We start from the raw sequence: 23,206 nt of genomic DNA on the forward strand, positions 1-23,206 counted from the left end.
GAAAAGAGAAAGTGAGCTCTGGAGAAAAACAGTGTTTTTAAGACTGGGACTTCAGTGGTATTCCAATCTGGAAAATATTAAATTAATATAACCCAGCCTTGGAAATACAATGTCTGATGTAACTATCACCACCCAGAAGTAGTCTTCCTTCACAATCACATGCTTAATGCTGAGCAGCTGAATGCTCTGAGGATAAATCAAATTCAGAGATTACGCAAACAGAAATTCAGGTATTTTACTATAACCATGCTACAAAAGAAAAGAACTCATTTTGGGAAAGAAAATCAGTCATTCAGCCAATGTACATATTCAGTCTCCATGCAATATGTATTCTAGAGTACTGTAAAGTCACAAAAATGGTTACATCCAGCTCTGTGCATTAGACTAGCTTCTGGTATATGTCAGCACTGTGCTTACAGAGCCAGAAATCTGACAGAAAGTTCAACTGAATAAAAGATAGCACCACTGAAAAAACAGAAGTTTGGCATCACTAATGATACCTAGAGATCAGTTAACACGAATTGGCTTCAATACTGCGTTTTAAAAGGCCATGTTAGAGCTCTTAAAAGTAGCGCCGGCCTGCAAAACTGTTCTGTGAGATCTTATACAACCACTGCTGCTCTTCTTGTAAATTTGATAAAGAAAGTACCAGCCATATTAAAATCAGCCAGACTACCCAAGCAAGGAATTTCAGCACCTCTATGCCTGGACTGGGAGCAAGAGATGAGCACTGGCAGTACAGTACAGTCTCAGACTATTTTTAACATCACTGTTAGACAGCCAGCTTCTTTGGCGTGTATCATTCTGTATGGGATGCACCCACAATAATTACTGATGCATTAGTAAAGGTTTTAAAGGCAGAGATGAATGACTTGCACTGGAATCGCACTTAGAAAGAAGGTAAGACGTTTACAAACAAGCCTTTCTTCAGAATTCCTCTTCCAAAAATTCAGCCTTACTTAGACCCTCTTAAAGTCAGTACTATAACAACATAAATGTTTCTGCAAAATGCAAAAAGTTATGAACATATATAGCTTGCTTCTGCAATATGGCTTAATTAAATGGTGTTTTGCCACTTGACAGTAGCACCAAATTCAAAGTAACAAGGCTCTGTCCTGTAATTCAGAGCAAATTTAGTTCCTTATTTTCCTTTGTTTGCATAAGTCAGATAATAGCTAAAACTACCTGTAGTCCCTGGTGGGTGGTTCTGTTTTATGCCTACAAAGATCTCATGGCCCTTAACAAGAAGGTGGGGAAGGTTGTTAAAGAAGCAGTGTTGAACTCCTGAAATCATAGACTGAGAATAGCAGAGAGGCCTACGGAGCAGCAGGCCATCCCGTGCAGCCCATGGCAACCACACAGAGCAGAGGCAGTGAGTGACCATGGAGGAGCAAGCAGCAGAGATGAAATGTTATGAACTGACCACAGCCCCAACTGCCTGTTCCCCTGGCCTGCTCAGAAGAAGGAGGTTGAAGAGGGTGGATGGGGAAAGGTGGTTTTAATCTTCTTTCAGTTTCTCATGGCTCTTGTCTGTTTGTAGTTGGCATTAAATTAAGATGCTCTCCCGATTCTGACTTTGTTTAGCCTGTGATGGTAATCAGTGAGTGATCTCCTTGTTCTTGTCTTAATCCATGAACTTTTCATCATCATACATTCCTCCCTCTGTCTCATTGAAGAAAGGGGGTGAGAGAGCAGCTGTGTGGTGGTTATCTACGTACCAGGACTAAGTTATAACAAATGGCTATGTGCTTACCCTAAATATTCCATTATTTTTGTTAAAAATCTCCAGTGATTGACTCTCCTTGAACTAATTCATTTTATACTGTCAGCCAACCATGTATTATTACAAGACATGAGGCTGATAAATTCAAATGAGGAGGACACAATTTCACAAATTATTTTACTCAAACTCCTCATGGGAAAATATATGTAACACTGACTACTCTTCTTTTTTTTCTTTTCTTTTTTTTTCTGTCAAATACTGTTTCCTTTCCTGATTGTAATAGCACACACATAGTGCAAAAGAAAATAGCAATCTGATTATATTTGAGATAGAGATTAATGTTGCCTTGACAGATAGCTGTGTTTTGTTATGACAGAAGATTGAAGTAAAGACTTTTTTTTCCTCCTACTCTTGAAAGAACATCACTTTTCAACCCAAATTATTTTGTGAAAAGGCAAAATTAACAATGCTGAAATTTGGGGGAACTCTTAAGCTTTCTTCATTTTTTAAAATTTTAGTTTTAAAGACTTGTGCTGTGAGGTACTGGAAAACTGGTCTTAATAACTATGAACTACACAACATTCTGAAAAACAACAACAACAACAACAACAACATACATATCATCTTTCTCATATGCATCTGTACCTGAAAATTTGGATTAGGATTGGGATATGGAAGCCAAGCAGAGCGAGAGTTTTCCTGGTACTTGAAAGGTCCATTAAATGCCTGAGTTATGGCACTCAAGTTGAAAACACAAACTGCTGAGGCTGCTATGCTGTTCCTGTGAAAGAAATATAAATATTAACTTAGATAATAACATTACAAACTCAATTTGCTGAAAAATAAATAATATTTCCTTTTATTGATGCTTCAATCCTTCAAGTAGTTAACAAAATGGATATGATCAACAAGGAGAAGGTATCTCTAGATAAAGATACATGACATGCTTACAATGGGCTTAAATTTTTTGTCACCTTTGCCAATTAGCTCATGTGAGAGGGAGAGGGAGAAACTCAGAACTCTCTAGTATAGTATAGAAAGGCCAGACTTTATTCCCACATATAATCACGTGTATCAAGGACATCATTCTTCTAGTTTCCATGTACAGGATACAATTATTCTTAGGGTCCATTAATGTTTCTTCTGGGCAGCACAAAGAATCAAGGATTTTCAGCTTATGTTATTTTTCTGGACCCTGTGGAACCCCTGTGTAAAACACCTGAACAAAAATTCCATCTTCTAAATGATGTTTTACTGAAAAAAATAAAATAAAATAAAATAAAATAAAATAAAATAAAATAAAATAAAATAAAATAAAATAAAATTAAAAAAAATTGAAACTCCAGAAACACATCAAGGGAAAACAACTTGGCCTTCATGCTTTCTAGATCTTATGTTACAAGAATAGACAGCAGCCAGGCCATAAATACAGTTTCCTGTTCTTCTCTTGGATATGTGGTAGACAATAAAGTAATTTTGCATACTGTAAGCAGTATAAGTCAGTGACTTAGAGAAGTCTTAACCTGAAAAACTTTTCCACAATTTGAGATAAGGGCATAGCTAATAAAAGTAGTGGCCATAGTATATATTTGTACTGCAGGTAAAACTGCTAAAAATTGATCCACATCACATTCTTCTTATTTATTCATTTATTAAAACTATTCCTGTGTTTTACACAAGCCTACTATAAAAATTCCAAAATGACGGGAAGAAAAAATAACCCCAGGCAATCAATTCTTAACAAAACTTTTCAAAACTGAAAAAAAAAAAGATATTGATTTAACAGCAGGATGAAAGATCAGTTTTCTTATTTATGCTCGTCACACTTATTTCAAAGAATTTCCAAATCATAAAGTTTCAGGCTAACAATTTCTGCAGAATCAGTTATCAGCGGATTTGATCATATTCTAGATATATAAATTATCATTAATAGCAGCTAACAAATACTATAACAGTACAGAATCTTCTTGAATTTTCTAAGTCTTTAAAAGTCACCAGATTGATGATTGTACATTTTTAAATGGTGTGAAAGAAACAAAATCAGCTTCATTATGAAGCAAGAGTTGCAATGGACTTAACAGCCACCCATAAATTGTGTAGTTTTTGCTAAGACTCACAATACATATTGATGGAAATGCTTCAGGTCATCCCCCACAGAATGATTCACAACACATATGCAAAAAATAAGCATTAGTGTACAATAAAATCATTGCAATTCTGAAGCTGCTGAGATTGAAGAATGCTTAATGTGGTTTGGTAGTATCTGAGCCTACATCTACGGAAGGAATATGGTGGTCTCCCTCATGGGAAACTCCAGTGCTTCTTCATCATCAGCTTTTAGGGCTGAAATCACATGGGTTGTGCAGATATCTGTTAGACACATGCAACTTGGGGAAGTAATCAAAACTCCAAGAAGATTTCCACAATATTCAAAATTTTATGTATAGTATTTGATGACAGAAACAAATATATTTTAAATGGGAAAATAACAACAACAACAAAAAATCAGTTGTAATTAATTTCTCTTTGAATAGTACGCCCCTATTGGACAAGGTAGAATGCTGAACTATTAAGGAAAAAAGAACCAGCAGCAAAGTTTCAAATGCTGCCTGCTTTCATGTAGCAAAGGTAGTCTTACACTTATACATTCCTTCTCAAAGATTATGGCAGCCCTGACCATTTTACGCAACATTGGAGCAAGTGGAATTTGTAGCACAGGAAACAATCAATAGTCATTCTGAGATAAGCTTCCATGGCTAAAGCCTTGAGGATTTTCTGGAACAGAATTCTTCTGAACTGGCTTTTCATGGTAACTAGTAAAAAAAGACTAAACAGCACCAAATTTTCCTATCCCTAATAATCCCAACATCTCTTCTATTCTCTTTTTAAAAGAAGAATTTGCTTCAGTACCATTTCTCCAAAATGGTTTAAATTACCATTTGAGTCAGGAAATGTCACAGCCTAATGCAAGCTGCCCCTCACAAACCATGCTCACAGCCTGAGCTGACAGGGAAAGGGTATGAAAGTCTGTAAGACATCTTTGATATGCCAACATCAGGCTGTACCAAAAGTATGAGAAATGAACTAAGGCCCAAATTCATGCTCACTGCAATCAACTAAGGTATCATAACTTGCTGGCATTCATTTGTGATTGTTGCTAACCAGGTAATGTACATTTATAGGAAGTAGGTAGGTATTTGAGTATTTAGAAAGGGGCACTGATAAATGCCCAATTTTAAAATTTTAAAATTCTAGGAAGAAATGACCTATGCAGCAAGAAGATGCAGGTGGGCAAAAGAATCTGAAGCCAAAACATCAACCTTGTTCACACAGATGAACACTGAGTTGTGCAGCAACTCAAGGGCTATTCTCACTTAGCAACAAGCAAACACTATTTATCACATTTTAAGTAACTGCACATTTCTGAGGCGAAGTTCTCTTTCTTTCTTAAAAGTTAAACTACTCTGACTTCAGAGCTGAGAGTCTAGAAAGCTTTTCTGTAATTCACAATATTTAATTTTCAGACTAAACAATACCATTTCAAATTTTGTCTTGTTGGTATAATGGGTCCAGTTGAAATTAAATTAAACTTTTGGTTTGATTCTAAAACTCAAATAAGAATAAGTGAAGACTAATATCTAAAATTTAAGAAAATCTCTCTGTATTTGTTTGGGTCAAGTGAACACATTGACATGGTAAACTTACATCATGTCAATTTTATGATAATGTGAAATTATAATTACAAAATATATTTATTTCATAAATACGTAATGTATTTACGCTCAGAAAATAACGTGTAAAGAAAAAGTGTTTGTAAGAATGAATGAAATAGCCTTAAAACATACAAAAAAGATGACAGAATAGCCTTAAGATATATGAATAGGACGACATAATAGTCTTATAACACAACTGCCTCCTTGAGGTAACAGAATATTAAGAATTGTACCCTCCTTCCATACACCTTCAGCAATTCCTATGGGATGCATTTGGTGCTGAGATCTGTTCATAAGACTAGGCGAACAGTAGTTTGAAATTATTGTATTCACTTGGCAAATACAGAGCAGAGAACAGCCCAGAAGCTTTACTTTTTATTTTTGTAAGTAGGAAAAAAATATATCATGGAATTTACTTACACATTAGTGGTAAAAATCCCATAGATCAAGTCCAATTCTGGCAGGAAGAACGTGCTCTGCAGTTCGTTATAGTAAAATGGAATTTCTCCAGGACGAGAGCAGTTCAGCCGAGCTTTCATGAAGGTAGTCCAGGTATCCTCCAGCACAAATTTGCCACCAATATCATTTTTGCACACTCGAGCAGCACGAGAGAAGACTGTTTTGCCACAGTCATGTTCAACTGCATTCTCTCGGAAGAAGAAGTAGGTGAAATTCCCAATGTCATAAGATGACACAAAATTGGGTTCTGAAAATAACAAAAGATTATTTACTGTCTACCAGTGATAGATGCAATCATACGGACATGAAAGTTTATCTTCAGACACTACTTTTCAAAAAACATACCTTTTATTATCCTTGTGGGGAACTAGCTGTTTCATGGCCCTTTAACATGGGCTAAATGGGCTCTCTGCTCTGGGTGCCTGTGACATGCAACTGTGCTGGGCAGACTTGGTCCAGCTCACTGTTGTCTACCTTCAAGAACATCATCAAATTTTTCCTCTCCACGATGCTGGCAGGATATATTCTTACTGTGTAACTACTTCAATCTTTCATGTTAAACTCTGTTTTTGCTTTGCCACCATGCCACTCTAGATTACCAGAATAATGGATGGTCACTAAGTGTGACTAAGAATATATTCAGTGGCTTTAATGGGAAGAAAGCGAATTCTAAGTGACAACATTCAATGGTAAGGTAACAACATCTCAGTTCTATCTCATTTAAAAATTTTCTAAGTAGATAAAAGAGACATATATGATATAAGGAGCTAATAGTGATACAAATCAGAGAATAAAAAACACATAAAGAAACAAACTAGGAAACAACGTATGATTATATTTATTGAAAGGAAAGAAAGACTAGATACCAAAGACAATAACCTTAAAGCCCATTTTCCATAACTATTACTAGGACTGACAAGACTGCATGAGTTTAAGAGAGATTGACAACTTGATGAGTAATTGTAAGAAAGACGTGTTAGATACATGGATTTTGTGGAGAAGAATCACAGAATCGTAGGGGTTGGAAGGGACCTCCAGAGATCATGGAGTCCAACCCCCCTGCCAAAGCAGGTTCCCTACAGCAGGTCGCACAAGTAGGCATCCAGGCAGGTCTTGAACATCTCCAGAGAAGGAGAATCCACCATCTCCCTGGGCAGCCTGTTCCAGTGCTCCGTCACCCTCACTGTAAAGAAACTCTTGCACACATTTGTGCAGAACTTCCTATGTTCCAGTTTCTGGCCGTTTCCCCTTGTCTTGTCTACACTGCTGAAAGGAGTCTGGCCTCACCACTCTGCCCCCCCACACCTTAGATATTTATAGACCTGGATCAGGTCCCCTCTATGTCTCCTTTTCTCAAGGCTGAACAGACCCAGCTCACTCAGCCTTTCTTCATAGGGGAGATGCTCCAGGCCCTTCACCATCTTCGTGGCCCTCTGATGGACTCTTTCCAAGAGAACCCTGTCTTTTTTGTTCTGGGGAGTCCAGAACTGGATGCAGTACTCCAGATGAGGCCTTACCAGGGCAGAGTAGAGGGGGAGGATCACCTTCCTCGACCTGCTGGCCACGCTCTTTTTAATGCACCCCAGGATGCCATTGGCCCTTTTGGCCACAAGGGCACACTGCTGGCTCATGGCCAACCTGTCGTCCACCAGGACACCCAGGTCCCTCTCTGCAGAGCTCCTCTCCAGCAGGTCATCCCCCAACCTGTACTGGTGCATGCAATTATTCCTCCCTAGATGCAAGACTTGCTTTTGTTAAACCTTATCTGGTTTCTTACTGCCCAGCTCTCTCTCTGTCTGTCCAAAAGAGCACCCCTTGCATATGGAATCATTACAAAAAAATCTGGTGCCTCCAAGAAACAAGTAAAAATTTTGGTTTTATTACTAATTTTATTCTAAAGTGGAAAACACAACACAAAACAATCTGTCTTTAAAAACACCCACTGTAATGCAAAACTCCAAAAAAGTTTAATAGGTGGACATTTCACTGTCTTACCATATTGAAAAAAGCTGCTGTGATTGAATCTTGGCATTTTACAGGAACACTGCTAACTTGTCAAAGCTTTGAGTGGAAGGAAAAGAAGGAAGAAGGGCAGGAAAGCTGGCATTTTGAACACTTCTCCAAAGACAGCTCAGCTCCCAGGTTACACAGACTCCTGTCCTGTCTGAGAGTCTCCAAGGCTTTTCGTCAGCAACGGTCAAGAGCTTCCTAGATATCTGAAGCTGAGTAGACATTTGAAACTCTCCCACTCATACTCAAAACTTTTACTTATGATCCTATAAAGCACTTTCTTGAGATTTGTCTATAACACAACACATTTTCCCAAGACTCAGCTCCACATATTGAGCACAAACATATTTGGGCAGAATTTGTCAGTAACAAAAAGATTCTATTTATTGGGCAAATGTATCCATTCAATCTGCGTAAAGGAACACCCTGTACAACTGCTAAACACAGAAGCCCTGCCTCACAGTCAGGTCTGATTATGATGCTTAGCAAGGGAGGTCCAATAGCCTAAAAAATGTCTTTGCATTGGCAGAAGAAGATCTTACCATAGGGCCAAAACATTATGGGAAACACTCCCAGTTAGAATAATTAATTACTGACAAAATGTTTATAACCTGTAGGAATAAAATTGATATGAAACGCATTCAGAATGTTTTTAAGATTCATGAAAAACCCACATAAATCTTGCACAAAACTATTTTAAATATGCACTGATAATCATAGCTCTTGTATAAACAAAAGCTAGTATATGTATTCCAAAGATTAAAAATTGAGAAATACCCTATAATCTGCAAACACCTGTGCATATACTGTACTGATTATGAAGTAATGAAAATATGACCTGCACTTGAAAGTTGTAAAAAGTATTATCTCAGAGCTACCTCAGGGAATTCTGTGGATCTGGAGGGATTATCATGTCAGGCTTTTTTTTTTTTTTTTTAATTTAATTTTCTCTTTGGAAAAAAATGAACTGAATCACTTCAAAGCTTGAAAGGAAAAATGACATTCCTGTCTAGGAAAATTTAGTTTATAAGTTTCCCAATATTGTGCTGTGAACTGCTATTTGTTGAAATGGAGGACTTGTTATAAAGGTTTTTAATACAGGAGAGGAAATTACTTTTATTTCCTGCTGAACTTGCGGGAGCAAATTTCCATTTGTTCTGGAAGAGTAAATGCATTTCTTCTATGAATGATAACAAGTGCATAGCATTCTGGTATGTCACAGGATACAGATAATAGGGATCAACGTGAGACTGTCAATCTGTAATAAAGTCATGACTATTGTAAATGATCTGTACAGATTATACATACATATATATATATGTGTGGATATAACATATAACTTATGGATGTGTGAGACTTAGTAGATGTTCCCAAACTAAAAAGAATCAACAGAATTGGAAAAGCAAGAAAAAGAGTTTATCAAAATGGCATGACAAGGTTTGCCAATGTGCAACATGGAACAACACTACACAGATACGTGAGTCCAGGTACTGTAACACTTCAGTGCCAGTCATTGCTGCCTCGGGGCAAACACTGATGCAGCATGCTGTTTCTGAAGCTTGCTTACACAGTGCAGTGCCCAGGAATCTCTGTAACTTCCTTCTTAAACTAGCAAGACTCTGTCAAAGAAAGCAATTTTGCCCATAGACTCTTGTAAGTTATCACGAAAAGATGACCAAACCGCACAAAGTCAACATAGCGCTTCAGTCAGAAATAATGTTTTTCCAAAGGTTGAGGGCAAACCTACATAGTCTCTGTTCTTAATAAAAAGGCACTTACTAAGAAGAGGCAATGTTTCCCTTTAGATTATTTTCCCTATCAACCCACCTATGGATCTCAGAGACCAAAGAGACCAAGTCTATACTCACTGTCTTGAAGCTGATGCTTCCTAACATTGCAGACTTCTGGTGTATGGCCTAGCTATGGCTGTGACATGGAGTGCATGTTGACGCTGAGCCCTGGAGAACAGCATTTTTACAGCACAAAAGCAGAGGTGTGCTGCATACCTGGGAAGGCACCAGGAGGTCACTGAGTTAGGGGCTCTGGAGGGAAACCCTAAATGAAGTGCCTCTTGGCAAGAGCATCTAAAGCAAACTTCTCCCTGAGTCATGTCCAGGTTTTCAACAGGAAAAAGCAGCTGGAGTGGTCTAAAACAAGGCTAGGAAACAGGTCAACAATCAAGCAATATGTATGATATTGTATGATCAGAGATAAGTATTATTTCCTGGTCTTGGTAAGAAAGAGTTATGATTTCCACTGAATAGCCCTATGAGAAATGACCACTAACATTTCAAGTGAGTTGCGTTCAGAGACTCAGTCAAAAGAGAACTGAGCTCCAGAAATCTGAAAAAAAATCTGAATTTAGAAGTTTGATACATCCAACTGCAGTTATAAGTATATAAGCAGTTATAACTGTATATATATATATACATATAACTCCAAGCACATGCACATACACATGCATATATAATATTCAAAATCCTGAAAATCTAAATTCTGGTCTAGTGCTGAATGGCATCCATCTTCACTAGATCAACAAATCACACTCTCATACTGTTGGTCTCAAGAGATCCATTTGGCCTCTAATGATTCACTTAATCCAAATATTTATATTCAGCAATATAATTAATAGCATTAAATTCTAGAAACATGCATTCAGTGGTACTTTTTATGGTGGGTTTGGGTTCCTTGTTTTGTTTTGTTTTTTGTTTTAGTTGTTTTAGTTTGGTTGGTTGCTAGTTTGTTTTTTGTTTTGTTTCTTTTTAATAAGGTTCAATTTACCACTAAAAATGATCTAAAAAAATGGAGATAACAGCAAGAATTTAAGCTCCAAATGTGCTAGTCTTTTTTTTCTTTCACCTTACTAACATAATTAATGAAGCACATTTCTTATTTGCATTTTGCCGTCTCAGTACTTCTTTTGTAATTACATTAATTTAGTATAACTCTCCGCAGCTGTTGGAAAACTCTAGAGATCCTGTATTAGGCTGACCCAGGCATTGCTTCTCAAGAATGTTTAAGGACAAATCTTAATCCTAGAGTAAATTTTTCCTACAGTGTTAAACTCCTTCAAAGTAATACATAACTTGTAGTCATCATAATTATAAGCTCACTAGATGAAATGGAAAACGTTAAGTATCTGAATAAAACTGGTGGAAATCATTGCTTATTAGCAGTCACAGTCATCTAGGAGACATGCTTAAAATGACAGTCTGTTGTACTCCCAGCTTATTTTGACTACTTTTTTCTCCTCAATGCCTCAATTCTCCATGTTTTTCTTTAATACTCTTTCTTTAGTTCAGTTTGAGGTTTTATGGGCACAGAAGACCAAGGACTACAAAATATAGTGAAAACATGTCTGTTAGACAGTTTTTTTTCCCTATCTTTCCAATCTTTTTCTTCCCAAATCTTCTAAATTGTTGATAGTTTTTATAATAAAGTTCAGTGTAATCACAAAAGTGGATGCAGACATTAGATATGATATTCTCTATTAATTCCTGAAATATAGCTGTTTCCTCAAAAATAGTTCTCACATATTACATTACAAAAGTCCTTCTATTATCTGGTTTATTCAAAATAAACCTGTTCATTTTCAAGGTAAAGTGTTTCTACAGCATAGTATTTTGTAATTTGTAGTTACCACATTTTCTTGATGCAAATTAATTGGTTGCAAACTTAGTGATAGAAATCATTCTTTACTATGATCTAGTACCTACTTAAGTCCTTGAGAGTCCAATCTGGATTTCAGTATACTTTTGGTCGCCTGCATTCACTGGATAGGTACCCTGAATAACAGGATACTGAGGAAGTGGGACAAAATACAGATCACTACCTAAATTCTCTCAGAACCTGTAGAGGTTTGGGCTTTATGGATCTATCAGTAAAATGCAGAAGTTTGGATGCTTACTTAAAATGCCAATCATTTTGCTATTTCTCCACTTTTAAAATTCTTTTCTATTTTATATTTCTTTCCCGTGATCTGGTTTTGCAGGAAAGGTGTCAATCAAAGGTCTTTCCTTGCTGATTTGTACTTAAGGGCTTATTCCAGTGCTTAACAACCCTTTCTGTAAAGAAGTTTTTCCTGATATCCAACGTAAGTCTCTTCTGGTGCAACTTAAGACTATTTCCCCTCATCCTGTCATCCGTCACCAGTGAGAAGAGACCAGCCCTGCTCTTGCTGCAATCACCTTCCAGGTATTTAAAGAGAGCAATAATGTCTCCCCTCAGCTTCCTCTTCCCCAGACTAAACAGCCCCAGCTCCCTCAGTTGCTCCTCGTACGGCATACTATCCAAGCCCTAGGTTGAATAAGAAGTACAAAAGCACCTCTGTGGGAAGTATTACCTGAGCGAGGAAGTGCTATGAAAGTGCCTTGTAGAAACTTAGTCTGGCCTAGGACAAAGGAGGTCAGGGGAGGTGTCTCCATCCTGCGTCAGCTTGCTACTCCCCTATTTTATCACTGCCATCTGGGGGAAGATATGCAGCTTTGAAAGGAAAAACAAAGCACAACTACTCAAATTTTGCCTCTGGTGGCAGCTCCAGTGGAGAATCCTAAGGATGTGCTTCAAAACCAATAGATATTTCCTTTCTATTTTAGGATAATGGCAAAAAGAAAGATACACACAAAGGATCAGAACCAACTGTATATGTGACAGAACCAAGGAAAAGTCGTTATTTATCTTCTTGCAAAATAAGCAACAAGCGGTAGCATATGTCTTGAATATTTTCAGTCTGGTCTCCCGTCTGAAAGTTAAAGACCAAGCTGCACGAATCAACTGGATTTGAGTTACATAAAATATTGCATAATAAGAAAAGCTGTTTCAGGTAATTACAAGGCTTTTCACTATAAACAAAAAGCAACCTTGAATTATTGTACCCATTTCCATTAATGCTTTGAAGCAAAAGTGAAAGGATTATTTTTGTTCTTAGCTCATAATTTCTTTCCACATATCCTTCTAGTACCAAGAATTATAATAATAGTGCACAAACAATACAGAGGATGGAGTCAAACATTAAACCCCTGTAGCCAGCAATCTGCAATAATTTTGCTTTTGCTATTACTTATGAAGACTAAATTAAGACTAAATTAAGAATAGGTTAGGAAGCTTTCTATTAAGCAAAACATTTTAAAAATATATCTTAGAAGAACTATTTTCAGAGCACCTAATAACCAAGCAGTAAGAGGGAAAAGTGATAATATTGTGTCAGCAGACCAGAACAACCCAAACATTGTTATGTTCTCAACTGGAAAGGCTTATAATCTGTGCAATATTTCATTTTTTTCTCCTTTGGGGCCACATCTGATACTAGAACTCATTTTAATCATCTATAGTATGCCCACTGATCAAGTGGCTAGGTATTTAGCACAAGTTTTTATTTACTCAACATGTTTCAAAGTTTATATCACAATATGTTTAGGAAAAAGAAAATAACTACAGTGTATTTCAAGACAGTTAGAGACCCAAACAGTCAATATGCAAGTTTAAGCCAAGGCGACTGGCAAAAGATGAAATCAAATGTCCCACTGTTCTGATCTATGATTTAACAATGGAAAGGATTGGGTTATCATAAGCTTCCTTAGTCTGTTTTGCCCTTTTGTGGGCAAAGGGAAGGAAGGAGACACTGTAGACTAAAGTTTCACAATGGAGCATCAAATCAACCTTCACTGATTTGAGGAGGTGAAATGGGAGTAGAACTACCTTTACTAATTATAAATGTTGTACTACAAGAAAAGCAATGGAGGCTTTTCATTGTTAATCTAAACCCACTGAGGTTTGTGGACTTCAAGTATAACTCTTCCATTTACTCTATACTCCAGACCAAATGATGATGAATTTTACCCCTGCTGCGCTTTGTAGATGAACCCTAAGGCTGAGCTCAATTAGAAGCACTCTGTAACAGTAAGTTCTGGATATGATTTAAAAACCATGTTATGCTGTGATTTTAAATAGACTCAAGTAAACAGCATGTGAGCAGTGAATCAAGCTGTCCTTTTTTTCCTTAATGAAAGATCTAATGTATTTGCTATCATTTAATCATATCCGAAGCAATTACTAAAAATAGACTATTCCTTTCGTGAAACATTACTGTTTTAAAATGGCCTAGAAACACACTGCTCTTTACTGACCTGAACAATGGGTTGAATCTCAAGGCCTCACTGATTGCTTTGGTTCAGAGAAGAAATTAATGGAAGAACTGTCTGCTTCAGACATAACGCTCAATGTGTGCTGTTTGACCTCAAGTTATTTTTCTCAAGCACAGAAGTACTTGAATACAGACTTAGAGAGAAAGAGATATGAAAGTAGGCAGCAGAACATGTCTTAAAGAATAAAGTGCAGGTAAGCAGCCTTTCTAACTTCTTCAATCTAACTTCAATTCTTCAATTCAACTTGGGTATAGAGAGGGTATAGAGATATGCCCTCTCTATACATATACACGTGAGTACTTTCAAGTACTACTTTTTTTTTGTCTACATGGGAAAAGACAAAGCCAAAATCATGAGAGGAAGGGGTGGTTTCTCCATTCAGAACTCCCATATTAACTGTCCTGCAGCGAGCTGGGTACCAGATGGAGATAGTTTGTTGCATTTGCCACTTGCATTTAATGTCTATAGAGCATCAGGAAGACAAACAAGTTCTATGTGCAGAGCATTAATTTATTTTTGTGGAAAATAAAGGAATTCCTGAGGTGAAAAACTGCAACTGGTGAACATATTCAGGCATAATCAAGAGCTGAATATGTTATTCTTAATTTTAGAAGAGAGCAAATTCAAAAACTGCCTCCAGATGTTTCTTTCCTCTTTCACTGAAGAAGACAAGAGTGTTTACAGACTAAAATTTTCCAGAAAATGAAGAACATTTAGGAATTGGGCAGATATCTAACATTTGGTCAAGTGCTCTGCCTGCTATTTGAAATTGACAGTACAGACAAAACTCAATTTACTCAAATTTCAGACTTCTGGCAGTAGTGCCTGTCATATTGCTCTCTATCATTTTTGAAAGGACTTGGAGAATGGGAGAGGTCCACAAAGACTGGAGGAAAATCAGAGTCACATCAGTCTTCAAAAAGGACATGAAGGAGTTACAGGCTGGTTAGTCTCACCTCCATCTTTAGGAATGAGACGGAAAAACTTGTTCTGAATGCCATCTCCAAGCAACTGGAAGAAAAGAAGTTCATCAGGAGTAGTCAACATGGATTCACAAAGGCTACCAAACTGGTAGCCTGGGAGAGCAGAGGATTCTATGTACCTAGACTTCAGCAAAGCTTTCGACCGTCTCTCACAGCATCCTTGTAATGAAGCTCAGAAACTAAGATAGTGAGGTAGACTGAGAACTGGCTGACTTGCAGAGACTCAACAGTGCAGAGACTCTGGTTAGAGGCCTGTAGCTAGCAGTGTTCCCCAGGGATCAGTACTGGGTCCTGTCTTGCTCAATATCTTCATCAGTGACCCAGATGAAGGGACAGAGTGCATTCCCAGCACATTTACTGATGACACAAATCTGGAAGGAGTGGCTGAAACATCAGAAGGCTCTGCTGCCATTCAGCAAGACTGAGCAGGCAGGAGAGTTGGGTGGAGAGGAACCTGATCAGCAGAAAAAAGTGTAGAGTCCTATACGCTACACCTAAGAAAGAAGAATAACTGCATGCATCAGTACAGGCTGGCCTGAAAGAAAGGAACTCTGCAGAGAAGGATGTAGGTGTGATGGTCGACAACAGTTTGGCCATGAGCAAGCAGTGAGCGCTTGCTGCATGGTAGGCCCCCAACAAAGGAAAGATATGTTTTAGGAGAAGGTCCAGAGGAGGGCCACAAAGATGATCAGAGGACTGGAACACCTCTCCTATGAAGACAGGCAGAAAGAATTAGTCTTGTTCAGCCTGGAAAAGAGAATGCGGCAGGGAGACCTCATTGTGGCTTTCCAGTATTTAAGGGGAGTTTACAAACATGAGGGAAATCAACTTTTTACATGAGTAGGCAGTGATAGGAAAAGGGGAAGTGGTCTCTAACTAAAGGAAAGCAGATTTAGATTCTATGTCGGGGGAAGTTTTTTACTGAGTGGTGAGGTGCTGGAACTTGTCCAGAGAGATTATGGATGCCCTCTGCCCCGAAGGTGATTAAGGCCAGGTTGGATGGGGCCCTGGGCAATCTGATCAGGTACTTGATCCAGCAGTGGGCAACTCTGTTTGTGCCAGGGGCGTTGGAACTTAATGATCCTTGGTTTCCCTTCCAACACAAGCCATTCTGTGATTCTCTGATTCTTTAGAGTACTCTTATCACATACAGAGATAGTTTGAAATGTTCCAATTCAATATGTATAGTAGCAAATCTAAGTGAGAAGAAGCATCACACTCTGAAGGAAGCATGGATGTAACAGAAAAATATATTTTGGCTTGGAAATTTAAAGCTATATGTGCACAGAAGCACAACCTAAAAAGGCTGAATTTGACTAAGTGTCAGCTAATACTGCTGAACAAGTTTTGACCATGTTTTTGACCATGTTTTTGGTTTGACCATGGTTTTGACCATGAAGCTTCCATTCCAGTTGATAAAACTGCCTAACTTTTCTTACAGGATTATTTATGTTACTTTCTCACTGAAAGCATCAAATCCTTCATTTCAATTCAAGTGCTGAAAACCTAATGCAGTTTTTTGACACTGTGTCACACATGCATGGGCAAATTGACATAAAAGCAGATGAATCTGCAACTCTTAGCTGCCCCACAAGACATTTCCCCTCCTCATCTCTTTATGTAAGAAACCGAGATGCTTCCAGCCTTTTATTGGATTTGCTTGAATTGGCTCCAATTACAAAACTAATCTTGTTCTTTCTCCCCAAAGATAAACTCATACTTTCCTGACAACTTAATTCAAAACAGTTTTAAAGCAGAAGAATGAATTATAAAAGAGAATGTATAGGTACGGCTGAAGCTTTTAATAGGCAAAATGTAAATAGAGAGAATCTGATTAATTGGAACAGTTTTCATGGGAAGTGATGGGAATTTTACTGTGCCCTTTGGCATAAAACATCCAGTTAAAGTGAAAAGTCAGTGTGAAGAATGTTTTGCCTTTGACAGAAGCATCCAGGTGTGGCACAGCAATTAGCTTCAGTATCATGGCTGTGTGGACAAATGCTGCCTGAACAGAGATACCTGTACAACGAGTTCATTTTTCATCTCAGATTTCTTTTACACTGCTATAATTCTTTTATGTTTTATGCAGTTCGGTCTTCTTTTGTTAATTAATACTTTAGCACTTCAGAAAATGTCACAAATTTCTCCACGCTACCTCTGACGGCTTCTTAGTATAAGGAAAAAAGATCAAGTAAACAAGTACAATTCAGCAGTTTACGTGAAGACTGAAATATATAACTAAAATAGTCTGATACTTGCGGCAGCATAATGTTCTAAAGGTGGAAAGGTTTATATATGTAATTGAATTTGAACATGAGAATAATTTCACCATAACAAGTAATGCACTGTGGGTTACTGTTGGTTACTGTCGTGTCACTTATGCGACTGATGGCAAGTTAAGCATCAGGAGTTATATGGTTTTTTTTTCTTTTTATTGTGAAAAACCATGGGCAAAATATAAATTACATACTTTAAAATTTTAAGTTAAGCAATGGATTCCACTTCAGAAGAATCTGCATATAGTTTAGTAATACACACATTAATTGCCAAGGGAGATGTTCTTGATCTCAGGAATACTAGTTTAAATTTCCTCTCATCTGAAAATCCTCATCCAGTGGTGAACATTTTTGATACAGGAATCACTGCTACAATATTATTTTTATGATTTATGTTGCACATACAATAAGAAGTTTCAAAATCAGCTATAATAAGCATCAAAAACTTCAGTTTACCACCTAAGCAGCTTGAAAACACAACTATTTATGCTTGTTAAGGCTGGGACTTGCAGAGAAAGCTAGGGAAATTCAGTCCATTCTAAACTATTTTCTGCCTTCAGTTTTTAAAGGACTCAACAGAGCAATATCCAAGGCAAGCCACAGCCCTTGGCCATCGCAGCTTCGCCATTTAAGCTCACTTGAGATATAAGGTACAGCTCATCCCTATGCCTGCAAACACAAATTAATATTTAAGTGCATATCTCAGACAGCCATATTAATTACATGCTTTAATAACTATACTAGTATATTAAAAATTGTATTATGCAAAATAATTTTAAAATGAGAAGTGCATTACTCTCAAAACATCCAAATTCTCATGGATCAGGAGAACATGGGTTAAAAAGTAGATAAGTCTTATGGTACTCACCATTCAGCCACTTGGAGTTGTACTGTGCAGTGCGGAGAGGAGGAAGGGCTCCCAGACTGCGATAAATGGCAGGATCCCTTCCCGGAAAATCCATGGCTGTAGCAGCATACAATTCCCCACTGGAAGTGAGAAGTGCAGTGGAGTTGTGCTGGGGACTGTAAGGACAACGAGCCATGCCACTGATTTGATCATGTATCTCTGTCAAGTTATTTAACTGTAAAACAGTAAGAAAAAGGGATTAAAATGACCTGAAAATTACCATCTCTGCCATGCTGTATCAATCTGAGCAAACTGTTATCGTAAACACGAATTAGCTGTTTTTCTATTGCACAACACTAATGAGTTAGCCTGTACATCCACCTGAAGATGACTCATATAGATTTCACTGTAATATTGTTTGACCTTGCTTGTTCACCTTTGGAGGGCAAAGCGTGCAAATTAACAATTAGCCATCATTCCTAAAACATTGGTATTACATTGGGAGCAACTAAAAAATATATCTATATATAGATTGTTGTTATGAAAAGCTGATCTGATTGTCAGATTCATCTAAAGTATTCACACATTCTAAAGTATTTCAAAGGAAAAAAATCTCACATGAAAATTAGATTTTGTAAAAAATGAGCTGCCTAGTTCAATAGACATCTTTCTGACTTAGTTGCCCTAATACTTCAAGCCATAAATCAAAGTGTGATTCTAAGTTATTTGAGAATAAAGGTACAATAAGTTTAAAAATAATAAATGTGTCAAGGAGTTTTTGATGACTGTTTTTCTTTATGTTTGAAAGCCTCTCCCCACCTGAAATATATAGCCCACTTAGTCCAACCTGTGACATTTTGTTTTTTATTATATGACTATTATTGATTCTTTATGGACTCTTCTTCTTTGACACACAAATTACAGTTTTGTTGTTGTTGCTGTGTGTGTAGTTTTTTGCGTTTTTTTGTCCCAGAAACAGGATGATTTCTCAACAAAGATTTCTCACTCTCACCAGTCAGAAATCACTAGCGCAGATACTCATCTTCTTCATAAATACACATGCACAGTATGAAGCTACTAAATTGTATTTTATAACTAAACCTGTTGACAACAACCAAATTTGACAGAATGGCGGAAATCTTAGAAATATTTAAGACTCGTGAAATTTGGCATGTGGGAGGAACTGAGCTGCTCAGGAACAGACTCCAAAAAGAGATTATCAGTTAACTCTCCTCTTTTCCCTGACACTAACCAAATCAGCTTTTACCTACCAGCTCACTAACCAATTCACAAACAGCCTGAAATCAACAACTTGCTGTGCTTACTAACCAGAAGTGTCAGAGCACGGGCTCGAGTTTATGGGACAGAATATTTAATTCATACCGTCCGATTCGTGCAAATAGGAGTGAAAGCATTGGTTCCACAGGTAAAGAGATGGTTGCCTCCAACCAGAAGCACTCGAATATAGTTCTGGCATTCCTCCTGCCATATAGGAAAAAAAAGAATAAATTCAGTGTTTATGCATACTCAGTGTGTTAGCAATCATCAATATAAATGTTCTAATGACAACATAGACATCCACCAATCTCTGTGAAAGGATCCTAACAGTATCACAGTAAGGTTCTTCAATATCAAAGACTTCTGAGTGTGCAGGAAGTCAGGATTAAAAACAGGTTGCCAATAAGAACAGTATGTTCTAAGTATATAAACAAAATTATTGAGATGTCCAGACACAGATTTGTCACTCTTAGCTACATAATTTGTATGGTATGTTTTATTGCATCTGCATTTTGGTTAATTTGAAGTTTCTCATGGTAACATCTAAAATTTCATTATCACAATACACATACTCTGACCCTGAAGAATAATTTTATCTCTCTTTTTTTTTTTTTTTTTTTTTATACATTAGAATGTATGAAGGCTTTAAGAAGCTAGAAAGCAACAGCAATTTCTAATGTTTATTCAGAAAGAGCAATACTAAGCAACTCCTGAAGTTGTATGTACGAAGGATTCAAATATTATTTCTGCAGAAATGTTCCTGTCTATTAAAACAAAGAAAATCAACAACAACAAGATGTTTACAGAATCCTTCTGTTTGAGCACTTGGCTAAAATGCTTTCTAGCATTCATTCAAAGAAATAGATACTAAGGGAAATCATGTAAGTATATTCCTGTAATGGTAATGGGGCAGAAGTCTCATTATCTGGCCCATGGTTATATCAAACATATTGCCTGTTTGTCCTACAAACTTTTACCCTGATAGAAAAGAAATATAAACCTGCACAGACTGAGCAAGCACAAAATAAACTGTGAAGCAAGATGGCAAAAATACTTCTAAATTCTCTGAAAAGAATGCTTAGAATGTATTACCTGCACTTTTCCTCATGCAAAATAAAAATGAAACAAAACAGAAAATCCCCAAAATGCACATACATAAGAAATTGCATCCATCTCTCATGAAAATGCAGCTCTCAGAACCTTCTCTTTGAGCCTTAAATGTAATTGTAATTGTCAAATATTTTAAAACTAAGATCAAATTTCCAGCAGATACAAAATCAGTGTCTGTCTTAAATTTACCAAGATCATCATCTTAATATCCTTTCAAGCAAACAGAAGCTGATATGCCAGAATCATATAACAGAGTCTGAAATTGTAGTTAAGTCTTTTTTAAAAAAGCAATTATTTCACTTCTGGGCAGTTTCCTTGATGTCCAGGAAACTTCATATAAATAAACACAGTATTTTTTTTCTTTGGACCACTTCCATCCTCTATTTCTGCAAGCCCTGGAATGTAAGTGTAGGAAAAATAAGTGGGTTCTGACATTAGAACCAATCCAACCTCTCCTCTTCATATTCTAGAGCTCCCTGAAATACTGCCATTGCCAAATTACTTGCATGCTCATCACCCACTCCTCCTGTTCAAAAATAATGCTATTTTTTAAACTCTGACATTCCTGGGATTCACAAGATTCTTCTCTTTAATGTTCCCAAGTCTCCACAGTGCAACAGCACATATAAGATATCTCAATCTATTTTTTGCTGGCTATGTAGTACAATAAAATCAAAGCTAAAAAAAAAAGACTTCTTTAATTGGCTATTTTATTCATACAGCAAATTGAAAATAATGCAGTGAAAAAAAAAGTTATGAATAAAACAATCACCACTCAAAAGCACATAGAGAAGGGACTCTTATTTAGCCAGTTCAATTGCTCAGAGTAACCTTTACAGCTCAAGGTTTCATTTTTAGATCTGCTAAAAAAAGATACATATTAGAGAACACAAACGATTTTAAAACCAAAAGTCTATATAGCTTCATCCTACATTTCTTGATGTCTTTGTCAAGTATTCTCTTACTATCCCATAAGATTATCTTTCGGAGAAAGAAACCATTTAGCATGTACTGTCTACTTTTGTATCAGCACACCTGAAACAAACCACAGATATTTTAAAGAATTCAGTGGCAAAGGAGGTCAGGTTACTATTTAATACTAGTCTGACAGTTCAAGGATGACCTGGCTATAGTCACTTATCCATTCTCAGAATTTTAAATCCACTAGTGTTTATAGTTTTAATACTTCTACAGTAAGTTCAGACGCTAATACACACAGCTGTTGTAATATTAAACAAGCAATGAGTAAGATATTTTATTTTTTTGTTTTATTTATTGATTTTTTTTACATTTTGCTCTTATATCTTTGTTTATTGTGTGTTCTTATCAAAAGTACCATTCAAAAGTGATGAATTGATCCTCTTCGCTATGGCATTTTTTCACTTAAATGCTACTGCGTGATGGTTACAAGGACATTGGTTTGTTTGGCTCACTCCAAGAGTTATTTTAAGCAACTGCTTAAATTGGTGGATAAATGTACAAAGTTTCAGTAACAAACATCAGACTACAAAAGTCAAGTGTGCATTACACTGTCAGATGTGATGGATGTCCCTATATATTTTCCTCCCCATCTCTTTCCCGTCATTGGCTCCTAAAACATAAGCCTCAGAACAACAACTACTGCTAGGGGCAAAAATTCCATGAACCTTCTTTCTCAATAACAAGAACAAAGTTGCATTTAACTAACTATTATCTCAAAACTGCTAGAGTTGCTTTAGGGTTCAAAGCTGGCTTCTGATTTCAGAGCATGCCATCAGCAAACTGACTTTTATCTTTGTTGCCTGAACTTATTGCCCCCATAGTGGTCTGTGGTCAGCACAGCTTCAAGAGAAACAAGGATCTGAAATGAAAAATTACTCACAGCCATCCTTGTTATCTTCATCCCTCCCTTACCACAGTCTGGGCTGGCCATATTTATTTTGTCTCTAGTCTTTCCTATCCTTTTCTGCAGTCACACATGTCTCTGCCCTGAAATCTGAAGTCATTCTCACAAGTTTCATGGAAACAAAACACCCAGTAGCTCCCCAGCTGGGGCTGGATCTATTTATACAGCAACAATCAAAGAAGCAGCAACTGGAATTGTCTCCTAGGGGAAGAAGTGCAATTCATTATAGTAATGGACCGAATTTCTCCTGGTCCGATAGTTCCCTTTTTTGGGTTGTTTTTTTTTTTTTCCGTTTTGTTTTGTTTTTTTCCGGTGAAGGCTTGAAGGCTGCGGTGGTTTGACCAGGAAGAGAAGTGTGCCACAAATCGGATGTTCTCCTCGTTTGTATGCATATGTTCTCCTAATACAAAGACTGTGGCTCTTAAGTATATTCTCTGTTATGAACTTCTCTTAGTCTTGGGCATAAGGCCCAATACAAACATCATCAGGTTATCCTTTCCCTGGCCTTGAGTTTATTCTTTGGTTTTAACCTCAAACATACCAGTGAAAGTAAGAGACTTGAAAAGTTCAAAGAAAAAGACCACAGTAAATAAATAGACAGATAGATAGGTAGATAGATGACTGATTTTTTTAAAAGCCCGGTTATGACAATAAGCAAAGAATTATTTCTTTCCAGGACTACCTTTGGTTGTAATGAAATCTAAGAACTTCACTTATCTTCTAGATGGTAAAACAGGAAAGAGGTTACAGACCCAAATCAAACAATGTATCTTTATTCA

The 23,206-nt window shown here is 37.0% G+C and overlaps 1 protein-coding gene across 7 annotated transcripts in view; it reads right to left on the reverse strand.

The window, feature by feature from the left end:
- The window catches only part of SEMA5A (semaphorin 5A), a 315,938-nt gene that overhangs the window by 116,067 nt on the left and 176,665 nt on the right, over positions 1 to 23,206 (reverse strand). For all 7 annotated transcript variants that reach the window (XM_042809111.1, XM_042809115.1, XM_042809110.1 and 4 more), the window contains 4 exons: positions 19,538 to 19,636; positions 18,176 to 18,389; positions 5,857 to 6,142; positions 2,369 to 2,504 (listed from right to left, as the gene is read on the reverse strand). In XM_042809111.1, coding sequence (XP_042665045.1) covers positions 2,369 to 2,504; positions 5,857 to 6,142; positions 18,176 to 18,389; positions 19,538 to 19,636 — 735 coding nt within the window. The remainder of the gene's footprint in view (positions 1 to 2,368; positions 2,505 to 5,856; positions 6,143 to 18,175; positions 18,390 to 19,537; positions 19,637 to 23,206) is intronic.

The sequence above is a fragment of the Centrocercus urophasianus genome, unplaced genomic scaffold (genome assembly GCF_019232065.1).
Source record: "Centrocercus urophasianus isolate 14NV4802_14NV808 unplaced genomic scaffold, USGS_Curo_1.0 seq_11, whole genome shotgun sequence".
Classification (NCBI taxonomy): Eukaryota; Metazoa; Chordata; class Aves; order Galliformes; family Phasianidae; genus Centrocercus; species Centrocercus urophasianus.